At 45.3% G+C, this 15,238-nt stretch overlaps 1 protein-coding gene across 1 annotated transcript in view; it reads right to left on the bottom strand.

Annotated features, from left to right (window-relative positions):
• The window catches only part of EPDR1 (ependymin related 1), a 138,930-nt gene extending 134,502 nt beyond the window's left edge, over positions 1-4,428 (bottom strand). Inside the window, exon 1 of the mRNA XM_086964842.1 lies at positions 4,031-4,428. Coding sequence (XP_086820968.1) covers positions 4,031-4,308 — 278 coding nt within the window. The 5' untranslated portion in view covers positions 4,309-4,428. The remainder of the gene's footprint in view (positions 1-4,030) is intronic.
• Between the last annotated feature and the right edge of the window lie 10,810 nt (positions 4,429-15,238).

Below are 15,238 nucleotides of genomic sequence, written 5' to 3'. Positions count from 1 at the left end.
CCAAAGATTAGCCTACGACTGCTTAAGCCACACTACCTAGAGGGTAAGCAGAGGTTGTCTGGAAGGTAACCCTCAGCCCTGACGAGGAAGAGAGAGTCCCTGCTTGTCGCTAGTGTTGCACTGCGCCAACTAGAGCCTCCCCCTTCCTACACGGTGCTAGCGCAAGATTCTGGCCATAGATACAATAGCAGAATTTAGCTCAAGGGGGCAGTAGTCCTCACCTCAGTGACACAGATCAAACGGTCTGTCTGGCCACTAAACTGATCTGTTCTCAAAATAAACTATTCTGCCACCATTGCCTTATGCTCCATACTCAGGGCAGGAACAGCTGTCCTCTGACCAAAATGAGGCCAAAATTGGTGCGACCTTCGAGGCGACAGGACAGTTCCAGAACCTCCCAGTCAGGGACATGCCCAAACCAGCTTGGGCCCTGGACAAAAATAATAGTCAGGTTATCAGATTTACATACAGTCGACCACTCATTGCAGGACAACACAACGGTATTACAAGCAGGGGACATTCCCATCCTAATACAACACACTGGAAATGTCCTGTACTCTCACTTATGAACCAAAATGACCCGGGTAGTTTGTTTCCTTTACAAGAGATGTCCCAGTTATGTACTTCAGAGATACAAAATTGAGTAGAGCTAAACGAAAGAGAGTACACTGTAAAATAATTATCTTGTTGCTTCCATTTTGATGAAGATGAACACCAGATATTTGTAGAGCCTACAGCTACTCCAAGGAGTGTTCCGGTGCTAATTCAAGGGAAAAGGCGATTAGCTTTAGGAAAAAAGCCACGTTTTCAGCTTCTTTTTAAACCACTGTTCAGATCCAGTTTCACGAAGGTCAAGGAGAAGTTTGTTCCAGGCCGAAGGACCCAAATAAGAGAAAGAACGACCACCCACTTTAGACAGGCAGATCCTAGATACTAGGGCCAGAGCACTGTTAGAGGTACCAACTTACTATTTGGGAGAAAATAATGTATCCTAGACGAGAGGTAACTGGGACCAGTGTGGTGCACAGCTCTGTAGTTAAGTACTACCGTGTTAAACAAGATGTGTTTGTATACTCAGTGGAAGCCATTGTAAGGAGTAGAGATGAGTAGATCTGAGCTCTCAGTGGAAGCTTAAGAAGGGGGTAAGCAGCAGCATTTTGTACTACCTGTTGCTTGTTTACTAGATACTGTGGGTGGCCCAGATTTATTGCATTTGCATAGTTTAATATGGATGAGATGAGTGCTTGAATAACTGTTTTTCTGACTAGAAGAGAAAAAAGAGTGCAGGACTTTTGTGGCGTAGATAGTAGGCCAAGGTAAGTCCCAACCAAGGCTTTAACTTGTTGCAGAAAAGACAACTGGTTGTCAAACTTCACCCATTGATTTTTGACGACCTCAGATTAAGAGCCCAGCGGGAGATCCATATGGTCAGAAATTCCGCCAATCTAACAAAGAATTGCGACTGAAGCAGAGAAACCTGACCTTATTCGTATTACACTTCAACTGGTTAATGCACATCCACTGGAAGACAAGAACTAGACATGGTTGTATAGAATCTGATGCTATATTTTCTCCTTTACTAAATGAGAAGAGGAGATGCGTGTCATCCACATAGGAGATTATTTTGGCACCAAATGAGCCTGAGGGGTCAGGTAGATGTTAAACAAGGGGCTCAGAGCTGAGCCTTGAGGTACACCGACTGTAAGTTCTTTAGTGCCAGAAGAGACCCTTGCTGACCTCTATCCTGAAAGAAGGAATTCAGCCATTGCAGTGCAAGGCAATTGATTACAATGCTCTGAAGGTGTAAATGGAGCCAAAAGTGAGGATTTGTGTCAAAGGCTGCTGATAGAGCTAATCAAATCAGCGCAGCCTTACCTCCTGTGTCAGGGACGTCCGTAATAAGCTCTGTAGCTTCAAGCACAGCAGCCCCAGTACTAAAATTGGCTATAAAAGCCAGAGTGGCTGTGGTGTAGCAGGTTGGTATTTTCTAGTTAGCGTTAAAGTTGATGGTTAACAAATTTGTCCATAAGGTTTGACAACACCAGCAGCAGAGGGGTGGGCCTATAATTTACTGGCAAGTTGGGATCAGATATCGTTTTTAAAATAAAGGGAATATTTTTGTCTGTTTTCAGGCTGTTGGAACAGCTGCAGTGGAAAGAGAGTCATTCAACAGATGTTGACTGTCCGGTTAATCGCTTCAGCCCCCAAAGCTAGGAGGTTGGTGGATATGTATCTAAAGGTGATCCCGACTTAAGGCTGAGTATCACCGACATAGTGTGTTCCGCAGAAGTGGGGTCAAAGGACAGTAGAGAACCTGTTACTACTTTGACTGCTCCAGTGGGGATGATAAGGCTTGAATCATGAAGCGGAGCAATATTTTGGCTGGCTTGAATGTCCTGGATATATATCCCTGCTCTTAAACTGAAACTCTCTCTAGGAAATTTTCAAACATGATTCTTACATGTTATAAGAGCTGATTACCTACACTTCTGCGCCAAATAGGCTTCCTTGAAACCCGGGACACCCATATACCTATATTTTCAGCCTACTTGAACCAACAGACACAGTTTAGGGAGTGCTTCTGTTCTTGTTCAGGGTGGACCAGGCCTGGCAGTTTGGGCTGGACTGTTTCCATTGGAGCAAGGTCATGACTGAGGTGGCATGCTATAAAAAATGATAATGGACGGGGATTTGGCTATGACTAATTACCAGTAGCTGAGATTAGGTCAACCATTACATCCATACATATTTTTGTATAATTTAGAGTGGCTTAACCACGGCGTAAAAGAAAAGCACCCCTATCAGCCGATCATCATTGGAACATATGACATGCTTCCCATGTACTTGAATTATCCGAACGCTGGGGCAGCCCTCTGAAACCCAGGACAGTCCAGGGAAATCTGTGGCTTATGGTCACCCAACACTCTCGGAGAAAACAGGGTTCTCCATTCAATTCACTATATAATTTTAACATATATATTTGTACTGGGCTTTAAGTGGGCCGGGTCTTCCTCGTGCTCAGTGCTGAGATGGGTCCCTATCGAGCTCTCCATTTATGCCCTCGACTTCAGGGTGAAAAAAAAGTCTTAACTCTCCAGCAGTGCCACCCTTCACTGCCTTTGATGTAACTTCAAAGATCATCGCTACAGTTCTTTCACAGTCTCATTTCATAAATGAAGCATTAACATAGTCATAGTTGTTGCGGATTCATGAACAAAAAGAGAGAAAGAGAAGTTGCAGCTTCCACTTTTTTTTCCCGGGGAAATACCATATAAACAACAAAAGAGTGAAGCTAGACAGTCAAGGGCTTTCAACAGGAGTTACACGCGTTTTTTTTTTTAAAGAGCCCTCACTCAGCAACCTAGCTGGTGACATGCTTCATCATTGGGCCCCCACCAGAGATGCCGAGTGCCTCTCCAGTGTGCTACGACGCCTGATTACCGCGGAGCGGGGTTTTTATGGTGACAAGTGCAGGTGCTGGTGCATGATGTGAAGATAATTTGGCTTACTACTGCCTAAAGATATGTTATTAGGTGGAGAGTAAGGCCAGGTTAAAAATATGTGGTAGATGTCACCAAATAGGTTGGGGAATGAGGGCTCTTTGAAAAAAACATGAGTGACTCCTGCTGAAAGCCCTTGACTTTCTAGCTTCACTGGTTCGTTGTTTATATGCTGATTTATAGTATGCAGCTAATATTCATTGACAAAGCCAACAGCCCTGACTTGTGGGTGTGATGGCTTGATGTGGTTGTATTATATATCTAGATGCATTCACAGAAGCTGCAAAATACCAGTCAGGAGGCATATGCTAAGCACAGATTTTCACTTTATGAATTTTAAAGCCACCATAATTATATCGCCCACCCCAGATGTTGCATGCCACCTAAAGCCCCGTGCCGTATCAAGCACGATTAACATGCCACTCGTCTCACAAGGGTAGCAGAGACGGCCTTGACGCGACTTCCGTGCTAGATACAGAAGCCCCGCCTCCAATCCAGCAACCACACATCAAGTAATACCAACCACCTACTTTTTGCAGGGCACAATCCCCTTCTTCTCCTCGAGGACCCTAATGCGATGATTAACCGCGTCGTACGTCACGGACGCTCTGACGTTTCTGCCCGTAGTGTGATCGTATTGCACTGTCCTGCCCTCCCACTGCAGCGGCGCCAGGCAGGGCTTCGGCTCAGTGGTCCGGGAAGGGTGGGCCCCCTCAAGGCTCAGCCAGCAGCAGGCTAGGAGCAGGAATATTGGCTGCAGAATTCCTGCCCGTTCGGGAGAGATACCCCAACTGTGCCCGCTCGCCATGGTATAGGGAGGATGTGGTCCGGGTTCTGATAATGTGGTGCCTCCGTAGGCAGAGCCGCTTGTGGTACTGCAGCGCTGCTCTTCTGCGGGAGGCGGGTCTTACTCGTTTGCACACTGAGGCTCGTGACGGCGCTTGCAATGCATAGCTTTGGCAAGGAGAACGAGCAGTGTGCTGGAAGATTCCCGGGGCAAGCAGGTTGCTGCGTGAACGTTGCTCAATGGGAAACTGCTGCGTCAGAGCTCCGAGGATGTTTTAGTCCAGTTCACATTAATATTAATCTCTGTCCTTCGTACCATATTCACAGTCTGCTTTCGCTATTAGTACGTTTCCCCAGTCTAACGTCGCAGCTGCCTGCCTACGGTTGTCACGGAGCAGGTCTGGGGGGGGGGGGGGGGGGGGGGGGGGGGGGCGGCGGGCCTTGGTGTATGGCAGTCTTGTCCGCCATTCTCGAATAACAGGATTATTGTTTCGTTTTACAACCTACCAACGCTTTTTTAGGTATTGGCAAGGTAAATGCAGTTTGGGGCTTAAGAACTCACTACAATAATAACCTTGTAAAGATGGTTTGAATAAGTACTCATTGGAAACATTTTAAGATAGCTCAGTGTGTTGACTACAGGGATCTATGGTCTTTATTACGACTGCTCCAGATTTTTATGATGCCTTTGAAAACACCTGTTTGTGCAGGGAAGACACGAGGTGTGGAGTTTATTGGGTCCGGCATTTACTGTGAGCGAGAAAGTCTGAAACATTACATACATTTCAGTAAGTCAAACCTGGCTACATTTAAGAAGGTGAAAGGCTAAATAAGTACAGAGACATACAGAATTTGATGCCGAAATCACAAAAATCCGCGGTTATTATTTCCTTTTGGAAGAGCAAATTCCAGATAATTATTTTATCCTGAAAATTCCACACCCTAGATTATTGGATTTTAACGTATGCAATCATTGTTACACAACCCCCTGAGTCGGCCTTAAGCATGGTCTATAAACTAGTTTAAAAACTGCTTTTTACGAGACAAAATTAGTGCAAGGACTCACCAAATTGAACTACAGTTTAGAAAAAAAAGCGATATGACGTGGCCAGGCCCCGTCGTAGCGTTTTTTTTTCTTTTAAGCTATGCATGTATAAAACAAGTTAAAATAATTTTTCCTATACTTAATATGCAATTTATAATCCTAAACAAACGCCCATTGAAGTTACCAGCGTGCCAAGTGTAGCTAGCTGGAACACTGATGAAATATGGAGAGGCCAGAGCTGCTTGCTCTGGATCTGAGGAACCAGGTTCGAGTCTGGGCGCTGGCTTAACATCTTATGATTCTGGGCAAATAACTTAATTCACCCATGCCTGTAAAAATAAATGTGCACTTGTGTAATGTAACTGGCGCCCATGTGAAGCTCTGAGTCCTTCCCGGCGACTTAGCACTATATAAAACAAGCAATAAAGGGTGGGAAAATGGCATGAGTGAGGTGCTGGCAGGGACCGGTAGCAACGAACTGGGAAGGGGCGTGCCGCAACGTGATGGAGGTGGTGGTAGGTACAAACAAGTTAAAACAATATTTTTACCTATACCTAATATGTAGTTTATATTCTTGAACAAATGCCCATTACGGTTACAAGAGTGTCAAAGTGTAGCTAGCTGGAACACTGAGCATGGAGAGGCTGTGGTGTTATACAGCCAGAGCTTCTGTCTTTGGGGCTGGGGAACCAGATTTGATTCTCAGCGCCAGCTCAACATTCTATGATTCTGGGCAGATCACTTAGGCCTGAGTTAGAACTTGGCGTACAGTTGCTCTGTCACAATATTGACAGATATTAGTCTGCCAAAATATAAATCTCATAGGATTTGAGATTTATATTTTTTAGCGGATGGATATCCATAAACCACAGTTGATGGACAGAATGCAGAACAATGTCATACATTCACCCCAGTACAGAGATCTGGGCCTAAACCCATCGTTTTTTTGCACTCCACACCAACCCAGTTCAGACATGGCCATATGCAAATCAGTCTGGCCCTGTGCCTCATGGGAACAGTCCAGCCTGAACTGCCAAGCCATGCCTTCCCTGGACCGGAAACAAGCTTCTGAGGACCGGTTTCTGGCATTCCAGCCGTCTTCAGCCCGGCTTGCTTGAATCCAGTGGTGTGGAGTGCATGGGACTCACGTCTGAGCATACCCATCCCGCTCGGGGTGACAAATGCAAAAACCACAGTTGATGGACAGAATGCAGATCAATGTCATACATTCACCCCAGTACAGAGATCTGGGCCTAAATCCATCGTTTTTTTGCACTCCACACCACCCCAGTTCAGACATGGCCATATGCAAATCAGTCTGACCCTGTGCCTCATGGGAACAGTCCAGCCTGAACTGCCAAGCCATGCCTTCCCTGGACCCGAAACAAGCTACCGAGGACCGGTTTCTGGCATTCCAGCCGTCTTCAGCCCGGCTTGCTTGAATCCAGTACTGTGGAATGCATGGGACTCACGTCTGAGCATACCCATCCCACTCGGGGTGACAAATGCAAAAACCACAGTTGATTGACAGAATGCAGAACAATGTCATACATTCACCCCAGTACAGAGATCTGGGCCTAAATCCATAGTTTTTTTGCACTCCACACCACCCCAGTTCAGACATGGCCATATGCAAATCAGTCTGACCCTGTGCCTCATGGGAACAGTCCAGCCCGAACTGCCAAGCCATGCCTTCCCTGGACCGTAAAATAGCTTCTGAGGACCGGTTTCTGGCATTCCAACCGTCTTCAGCCCGGCTTGCTTGAATCCAGTGGTGTGGAGTGCATGAGACTCACGTCTGAGAATACCCATCACACTCAGGGTGACAAATGCAAAAACCAGAGTTGATGGACAGAATGCAGAACAATGTCATACATTCACCCCAGTACAGAGATCTAGGCCTAAATCCATCGTTTTTTTGCACTCCACACCACCCCAGTTCAGACATGGCCATATGCAAATCAGTCTGACTCTGTGCTTCATGGGAACAGCTCAGCCCGAACTGCCAAGCCATGCCTTCCCTGGACCGGAAACAAGCTTCAGAGGACCGGTTTCTGGCATCCCAGCCGTCTTCAGCCCGGCTTGCTTGAATCCAGAGGTGTGGAGTGCATGGGACTCACGTCTAAGCATACACATCCCACTCAGGGTGACAAATGCAAAAACCACAGTGATGGACAGAATGCAGAACAATGTCATACATTCACCCCAGTACAGAGATCTAGGCCTAAATCCATCGTTTTTTTGCACTCCACACCACCCAAGTTCAGACATGGCCATATGCAAATCAGTCTGACTCTGTGCTTCATGGGAACAGCTCAGCCCGAACTGCCAAGCCATGCCTTCCCTGGACCGGAAACAAGCTTCAGAGGACCGGTTTCTGGCATCCCAGCCGTCTTCAGCCCGGCTTGCTTGAATCCAGAGGTGTGGAGTGCATGGGACTCACGTCTGAGCATACCCATCCCACTCAGGGTGACAAATGCAAAAACCACAGTGATGGACAGAATGCAGAACAATGTTATACATTCACCCCAGTACTGAGTAGGTATCAAGGACCCCCTGGTTAGGATATGACTCCTGGGTAAGGGAAAACAATTTTTATGTAAAGGTATATACCCAGGCAGACTTACAACACAAGAAACTGGCTACTAAGAAAATATATTATATATAACAAAAATCAAGAAATTAGTGCAATGGACTGTAATGATATCAAAAATAATTTTTAATTCCGATATTAAAAATTGAATAAATACATATAGATCTGTATACAAGATAAACACAGTAAAAGCTATTGATCCTTAGTGTGACCTTTCTTTAACACAACATAAGAAATCATAACAATTAACAATAAAATATTCTCTTTGAAAATGAAGAATTGGGCTGTGTATGTCAACGCGTTTCGACAAAGTCTTTTGTCTTCATCAGGACAAATGTATATTCAGCCACTTTTTCTAAATAAAATAAAACAGTGTTTTAGATGACATCAAAGGAACAGTGCATTGCTTCTTTGTTAATTATAAATGTATCAATCGATTCTAAAATAGAATATCATTTGTTTGATAACAATGTTCTTAGCCAGACTTGTATTTTTCTACGAACTGTTAATGAAGAGAGAAGTTGGAAAACATACACATATATATATATCACATAATACTTATAGTCTTTTGATGTTTCTCAATGGTTGACATAATACTTATAGTCTCTGATGTTTCTCAATAGATAACATAACAAGATAAGCATTACTAAACACACATAAAGTTCTAGCTGGGAATTGGCGTAACATTTTAATGTTTGACATCTAAAAAAGGGGGGTTTATTTATATCACTACTAGTTCTTTTTGATATTCCAAAAATTATTTTCGATCTAGTCCCTATTTGATTTTCTGAAGATTGCTAAGTTCTTTGTACTAACAGACCTACGTTTAAGAGAGCGATTCTTTTAAAGGAATGTTCTTTGCACTTAAAGAACTGACTCTGTTAATATTCTTTTGAAAAGAAGCAGGGATTTAATTAATATGAACAAGGCTTCATTTTACCATGTTTCTTGTTACTCGTCCATTCTGAGTTTAGGTAGTCGAAGGAGGAAACATTTTACTCAAACAGTTTACAAAAAATCTTCTTTAATCTTCTTTAATTTTTTACAATTCGTTTCTCATATATTAATAGTTTTCTTAAACATGATCTTACCTAAAAACCAATTTTCATATAGACTATTCAAACAGACTGATGAAGGGGGTGAGGCACCTTTCCTTTTACATTCGGAGTCGGCATGTGATATCTGTTGTGAAAGGAGAGATAGCGATTTCTTATTTTATAAAGATTCAAAAAAGTTTCTTTTTTCTTGTTTTCTATTTAAAAGACCCATGTTTTTACCTGTTTAAACAGTATTCACTGCTCCTATCTCGCTTCTACCTTCATCCAATTATCATCGATTTCTTTAAAAAGGAAACTTCAAGCGTTTTCCATCATTTCCCCACTAAAATGCGTTCTCGCTACTATCACCTGTTTAATCAAAGGACGTACGGGTTTATATTGGTTAACATTTAAGGCTCGTCTTTTAGAAATTGTTTAGAATTGCTTCTCTTTTTCATTATTTACCTTTACTAGGCGATGATTTCCCGAAAAAAAGGAATGAAACAGATGTATATGTAGGTTAGTTGCACCAGTGTGAGATACGAACGGGTTTATTCCGGGGCCTGCCTCCGGTTTAGATATGGTTTGTAGCCTGTTTTAACACACAGAATGGGACGATGTAATCAGTAACAGTTTTGGTTTTCGGGCATCTAGCAGTTCTCTAGGCTCAGTGCTTCATGTTTTTGAATTATTTTTACCTCCGTTTCGTTTGCTGGAGAAAGGCGGATGGCTACGGAAATTTTCGCGCTTTTTTTCTTTCTCCACTCGGTCGTTCTGATGTTTGTGTTCAACGGGATTGACGTCCGTTAAAGGTACAACACCCGCTAGGTATAAAAAGGATAGGGAAAGAAAGCTATGTTCAGAATTGGGCGTTTAAGTAGATGCAAACTGGCTACGCGGAGTTCCGTTTAGATACTGCAGACTTTTTTGCGGAGTTTGTCGGACTCTTACCGTTTATTTCGGTCAGTAGCTCGAGATACGTCTGCTTCCGTCAGCGGTTCGTGTAGAAAAGGAGGATTATACAAAGTCCTTTTTCTACTTCTATTTATACCTAGATTAGACTCCGCCTCTATTTAAAGCGGTATTTTGATTATGTAGCCATATGTTAAACAGCTGTATCTTTAATCTGATTTGTACACGGAATGTCCTAAATAGTGGCAATTTATCATCATATTGTTATTATTGTTACTTGAGCTTTATTCATGTCTACTATTACGGAGTGAATTCAAAGTTACTGCTATATTATTGCGTTTTCCCAAGGTAAATCTTGGTTTAAGCCGCGGTTAAATGTTCCGAGGGTGAAAATCCAGAAAACCTCTCTTTTTTTGTGTATTTCATCACCTCCTTGGTTTTTCTGTAAATGGATTTTCTCCAGGATGCGCCACTTTAACTCAGGGAGAAAATTACAAAAAAACAATTTGATGGACAGAATGTAGATCAATGTCTTACATTCACCCCAGTACTTTAACTCTTCCGGTGTGTGTTTGTATTCCATGAAATGGTTCACAAGTGGGGCCGATAGCTTCTGTGTTTTAATGGCTGACCTGTGCTCAGTTAGCCTAGTTTTTATCATACGGGACGTCTCCCCTACGTATCCTAAATTGCAAGGACAAGTAATCAAATAGATTACATTCTTCGTATTACAAGTCCATAACTCTTTAGCTTGAATCACTGTATTATTGAATTGCAATTTTTCACCGGTTATAATGGTGTCACAGGACTGGCAAGATCCACAGCGTGAGGTGCCTTTAATCGCATTTGTTCCATCAATGGATTTTTGAATGAAAGGAATATTTCTCGTGTTACTTTTATAGCGGGAGTGAACTATTTGGTCCTTTAAATTTTTGTTTCGCCTATGGGCAAACATTGGTTTCGATAATTTTTGTTGGTTGTCAAGGACATTCAACAGATGCCAGTTCGAGTTAATTATTTGTCTTACTGTGGAGTCCATTGTTGAATGTTTGGTTATACATACCAGTTTGGGGTCAGATTGTTGTTTTTGAGAGTTTAAAAGGGTATCCCGATCATAGACGCGAGCTCTCTTATACGCCACTCGAACAAGACGATATGGGTATCCTCTCTGGACGAATTTTTGTTTCATTATCTCAGCTTGGATGTCAAAATCTTTTATGTTCGTGCAATTACGCCTTACTCTTAAGAATTGAGAGAAGGGGATACTGTCTTTTTGACATCGCGGATGATAACTCTTAAAATGTAAAAGAGTATTCCGAGCAGTGGGTTTTGTATACAAATCCACTTCGAGGACACCATCTTTGTTCTTTATGTTGATATCTAAAAATTCAACCTTGGATTTGTTGATATGTGCAGTAAAACGTAAGTTATCATCTGTCAGGTTTAACCACGAAAGAAAATCCTTCAGAGTCTGTTCCCCATCGGTCCATAAAAAAAAGATATTGTCTATGTACCGATACCAATGGGAAACAAACTCGAAGAATGGAGCTACCTCGTTATAAATGAATTTGCTCTCAAAAAGAATCATATAGATATTGGCTATCGAAGGGGCCATAGAGGCCCCCATGCTTACACCTTTGGTTTGTAAGAATAAATCTTCACCAAATTCAAAAAAATTCTCTTTTAGGACTAAGGTCAGGCAGTCTTTAATGAATGGTTTGGAACAGGGGATCTGGTGTAGGTCGATAAACCACATTGTGGCCTTAATCGCTTCTGCTTGGGGTATATTACTGTAAAGCGACTCGATATCGAGGGTCACTAAGATGTCATTACATTCGTTATATGCCAGATTTTCTACCTTCGCAATTATATCGCCTGTGTCTTTTACATAAAATGGTGAAAGTGAGATGTATGGACGTAAAATCTGATCAAGATATTTCAAAAGGGCTTCCAGAGGTGTTCCAATCGTATAGACGATCGGATGATAAGGTGGATTTTTTTTGGTCCTTGTGGATCTTGGGTAGTCCATAAATGCAAGATACCTTTCTGTCTGATTTATATAGAAATTCAAACTCCTTCTTATTTATTATTTCATCATTTAAAGCTTTTGTGGTCAATTTATTTATTGTTTTAACTAATCTCTCTGTTGGATTAGATTTAATCTTCTTATAGAAAGTGGGGTCGCTTAACATCTTGGTCATGTTATTCTCATATGTGGTACAGTCCAATAGGACTATACCTCCACCTTTATCGCTACTCTTTATCACGATTATGTTGTCATTCCTCAGCTTTTCAAGGGAATTATGTTCCTCTTTTGAGATGTTATATCTCGGTTTCGGAATGAATCTTAAAGCCTGATCTAACCGTTTAAGAACAACCTTTTCAAAAATAGCCACTTCGGGACCTACTTGTTGTAGAGAAGGAGTAAATGTGGATGGTAAGGCTACAATATTATTGCTTATATTGTCTAACTCCATTGGGTCATTTTGTTGGAAGAATTTTTTTAGCCTAATTTTTCTCAAGAAAGAATGAATATCGCGATAGAGTTCAAAGGTATTTACTTTTTTTTTTTCACAACCAAGTTTATTGAGCAAAAGAATGACAAGCATGAGGCACCTTCCCACACCAAGGTCACCACATCAAGATCAATGCATGGATCACATACACAAGAAATACTGAAGCAAGTATCAATGAAGCTCAGTTTTAAAATCCCAACTACCCATCCCAACCCCAACTACACCCCCCCCGTACCCACTATCCCCCCCCCTTCCACACATGTACAGAGGCAATACAGAGATGGTTCATATAAGAGAAGCAAGCACGAAGCAACCTGGGATGTGCCTTTAGGGCCAGAGACAGCGCTGCGATCAAATGTCCTCCTCCGGTTCCGCCGGGGGTTCCAAGGATAGGCCACGGTAGTCAGCCCACCGACAGGGGGGGGGCCCTCACAGATTTCCAGGCCCGAGCCAAGTCGCGCTTAGCCACCACCAGGCCCAGAAGCAATAGGTGACGTTTATAGATGTTGCCCCCAACCCCGTCCATGACGTGCAGCAGGCCCAGCCGGTGGGTACGGGGAAGATCCCAGCCCAGGACCTCAGCCAGGCAACTCCATACACCCCTCCAGAAGCCAGCCAGGCGACCACATGACCATACTGTGTGCAACAAGGTGCCAGGCACTTCACCACATCGCAGGCACTCCGATGACTCAATCAAACCAGCCCTCCACAGTCGTTCACGTGTGTAATAGGCACGATGTAGATACTTGAACTGTATGAGACGGAGCCGAACCGCGATAGCGGTGCCACGAGGAGACTCCAGGGCCTCTCTCCAGTCGTCCTCGTCCAGAGTGCCCACGTCCACCTCCCAGGCTTCCCGGAGGGAGCTGAGAGTAGACGAGCAGTGAATAACCAGAGTCTGGTAGATCCTGGAAACCTTCTTGTCTCCCAGGTCGCCCATAAAGACTTTCGCCTCAATTGGGCTAAACTCCGGAAGGGAGTCAAGGCTGGCAATGCTTGGAGCGAGGGCATGTCGCAGCTGTAGGTAACGGAAAAACTGGGACTGAGGCATTTGGAATTCCACTCGGAGGTCTGCAAAGGACTTGAGGGTTGCGCCGGACACGACGTGGCCCAGTTGAGTAATCCCAATAGTCTCCCAACCCTCGAACCCAGCCAGAGTCGCCAGCTCTGGAAGCAGACCGTTGTGCCACAGCGGCGTTTCCGCCGTCAACTTGCCCCACCATCCCATGCGGCGCAAGGACTGCCGCCACACTGCAAAGACCACCCTTGTCACCGATGGCAACCCACGGCGTATACGCGCCGAGTATAGAACGGTGTGGAGTGTATGGTCACCCATAAGATGCCTTTCCAGGGCATATGCCGGATCACTCCTATCCCCATACCACCAATCGTTAAGAACAAGCAGATGCGATGCTTGGTAGTAGGAGAGGAGATCAGACGTGGCCAAGCCACCACAGTAGGTGGATAGAAAACATGTCTTTAGGGCCACCCTGGCTGCTCCGCCCTCCCACAGGAAGCGGCCCAGCACAGAGTTCACCTGGCGAAACCACTCCATGCCTATAGGGTGCGGGAAATGTTGGAGTTGGTACAGCAGTCTCGGCAGCGCCACCATCTTAAAGATGGCCGACCTCCCAAAGATCGTAAGCGGCATCCTGGACCACGTTTTAACATCCGTCTGGACCCGTTCCCACACCGGTAGGACACTACGCGTCCAAGCCACGGCCCGCGAAGTCGAGAGGAAAACACCCAAGTATTTCAGGCCGTCCGTCGCCACTCGTAGATCAGCAGCCCAATCTTCGGCCACCACTCCGCCATGCAAAACCCACAGGGTCGACTTAGATAGATTAAGGGTAAGCCCGGAGACTTCGCCAAACCCCCGCATGATCTCCAGGATTCGGGGGCCAGAGCGCCGCAGATCCGTAAGGAACAGGAGGACATCGTCCGCGTAGAGTGCAATTCTATCTGTAAGAGCATCGTTCCAGACAAAGCCACGCAGCTGGGCATCTAGCCGCACCCGCGCCGCGAGGGGCTCCATGGCCAGGGCAAATAGGTATGGGGACAACGGGCAACCCTGGCGCGTACCGCGGCCGATTGGGAAGCGTCCTGAGACCGCGCCTGCCACCCGGACCGACGCCGTGACATTGGTATACAGGAGGCGGATATAGGACAGAAAGACCGGCCCGAGGTTTAGGCGGGCCAATAAGGTGAAGAGATACGCCCAGCTCACCGAGTCAAAGGCCCGGTCCATGTCCGCAAGGAGAAGTGCGGCCTGTTCATCCCTAGCACTCATGGCGTCGATCGCTGCCTGCGCCCGCCGGATATTGTGTCGGGTGGCCCGGTGCGGCATGAACCCGGCCTGGTCGGGGTGGACCAGGTCGGCTATGAGGGGCAGAAGGCGGTTCGCCAGGGCTTTCGCCAAGATCTTGGCCTCGATGTTGAGGAGGGAGATAGGCCTGTACGAATCATGACGGTCAGGCGCCCTACCAGGCTTCAAAAAGACCACAATCTCAGCATGACGCCAGTCAGGTGGCAGCTCGCCCCTAGACCGCGCTGCCTCCAGCGCATTGCGAAAGTGGGGTCCCAGCTGGACGTGGAATTTTTTATAAAATTCGGCAGGGTAGCCACTAGGGCCGGGCGCCTTCCCAGTGTTCAGTTGGCCAAGGGCCTCCCCTAGCTCCTCGGACGTAAGTGGGACCTCTAGGGCCGTCCTGGTCTCCTCCGGGACTGCCTGCGGGAGTAAAGCATCCAAGTACGGGGCAATCCCGCTCTCCCTCAGTGGATCGCGAGGGGCATATTGTGCCTCGTAGTAGCGGGCAAAGCTGGCCGCCAATTGGTCCGGGTCGGTTATG

The sequence above is a fragment of the Lissotriton vulgaris genome, chromosome 4_1, assembly GCF_964263255.1.
Source record: "Lissotriton vulgaris chromosome 4_1, aLisVul1.2, whole genome shotgun sequence".
NCBI classification, from domain to species: Eukaryota; Metazoa; Chordata; class Amphibia; order Caudata; family Salamandridae; genus Lissotriton; species Lissotriton vulgaris.
Note: the sequence above shows the minus strand (reverse complement) of the source record. Positions and strands in the feature narration are given on the sequence as shown.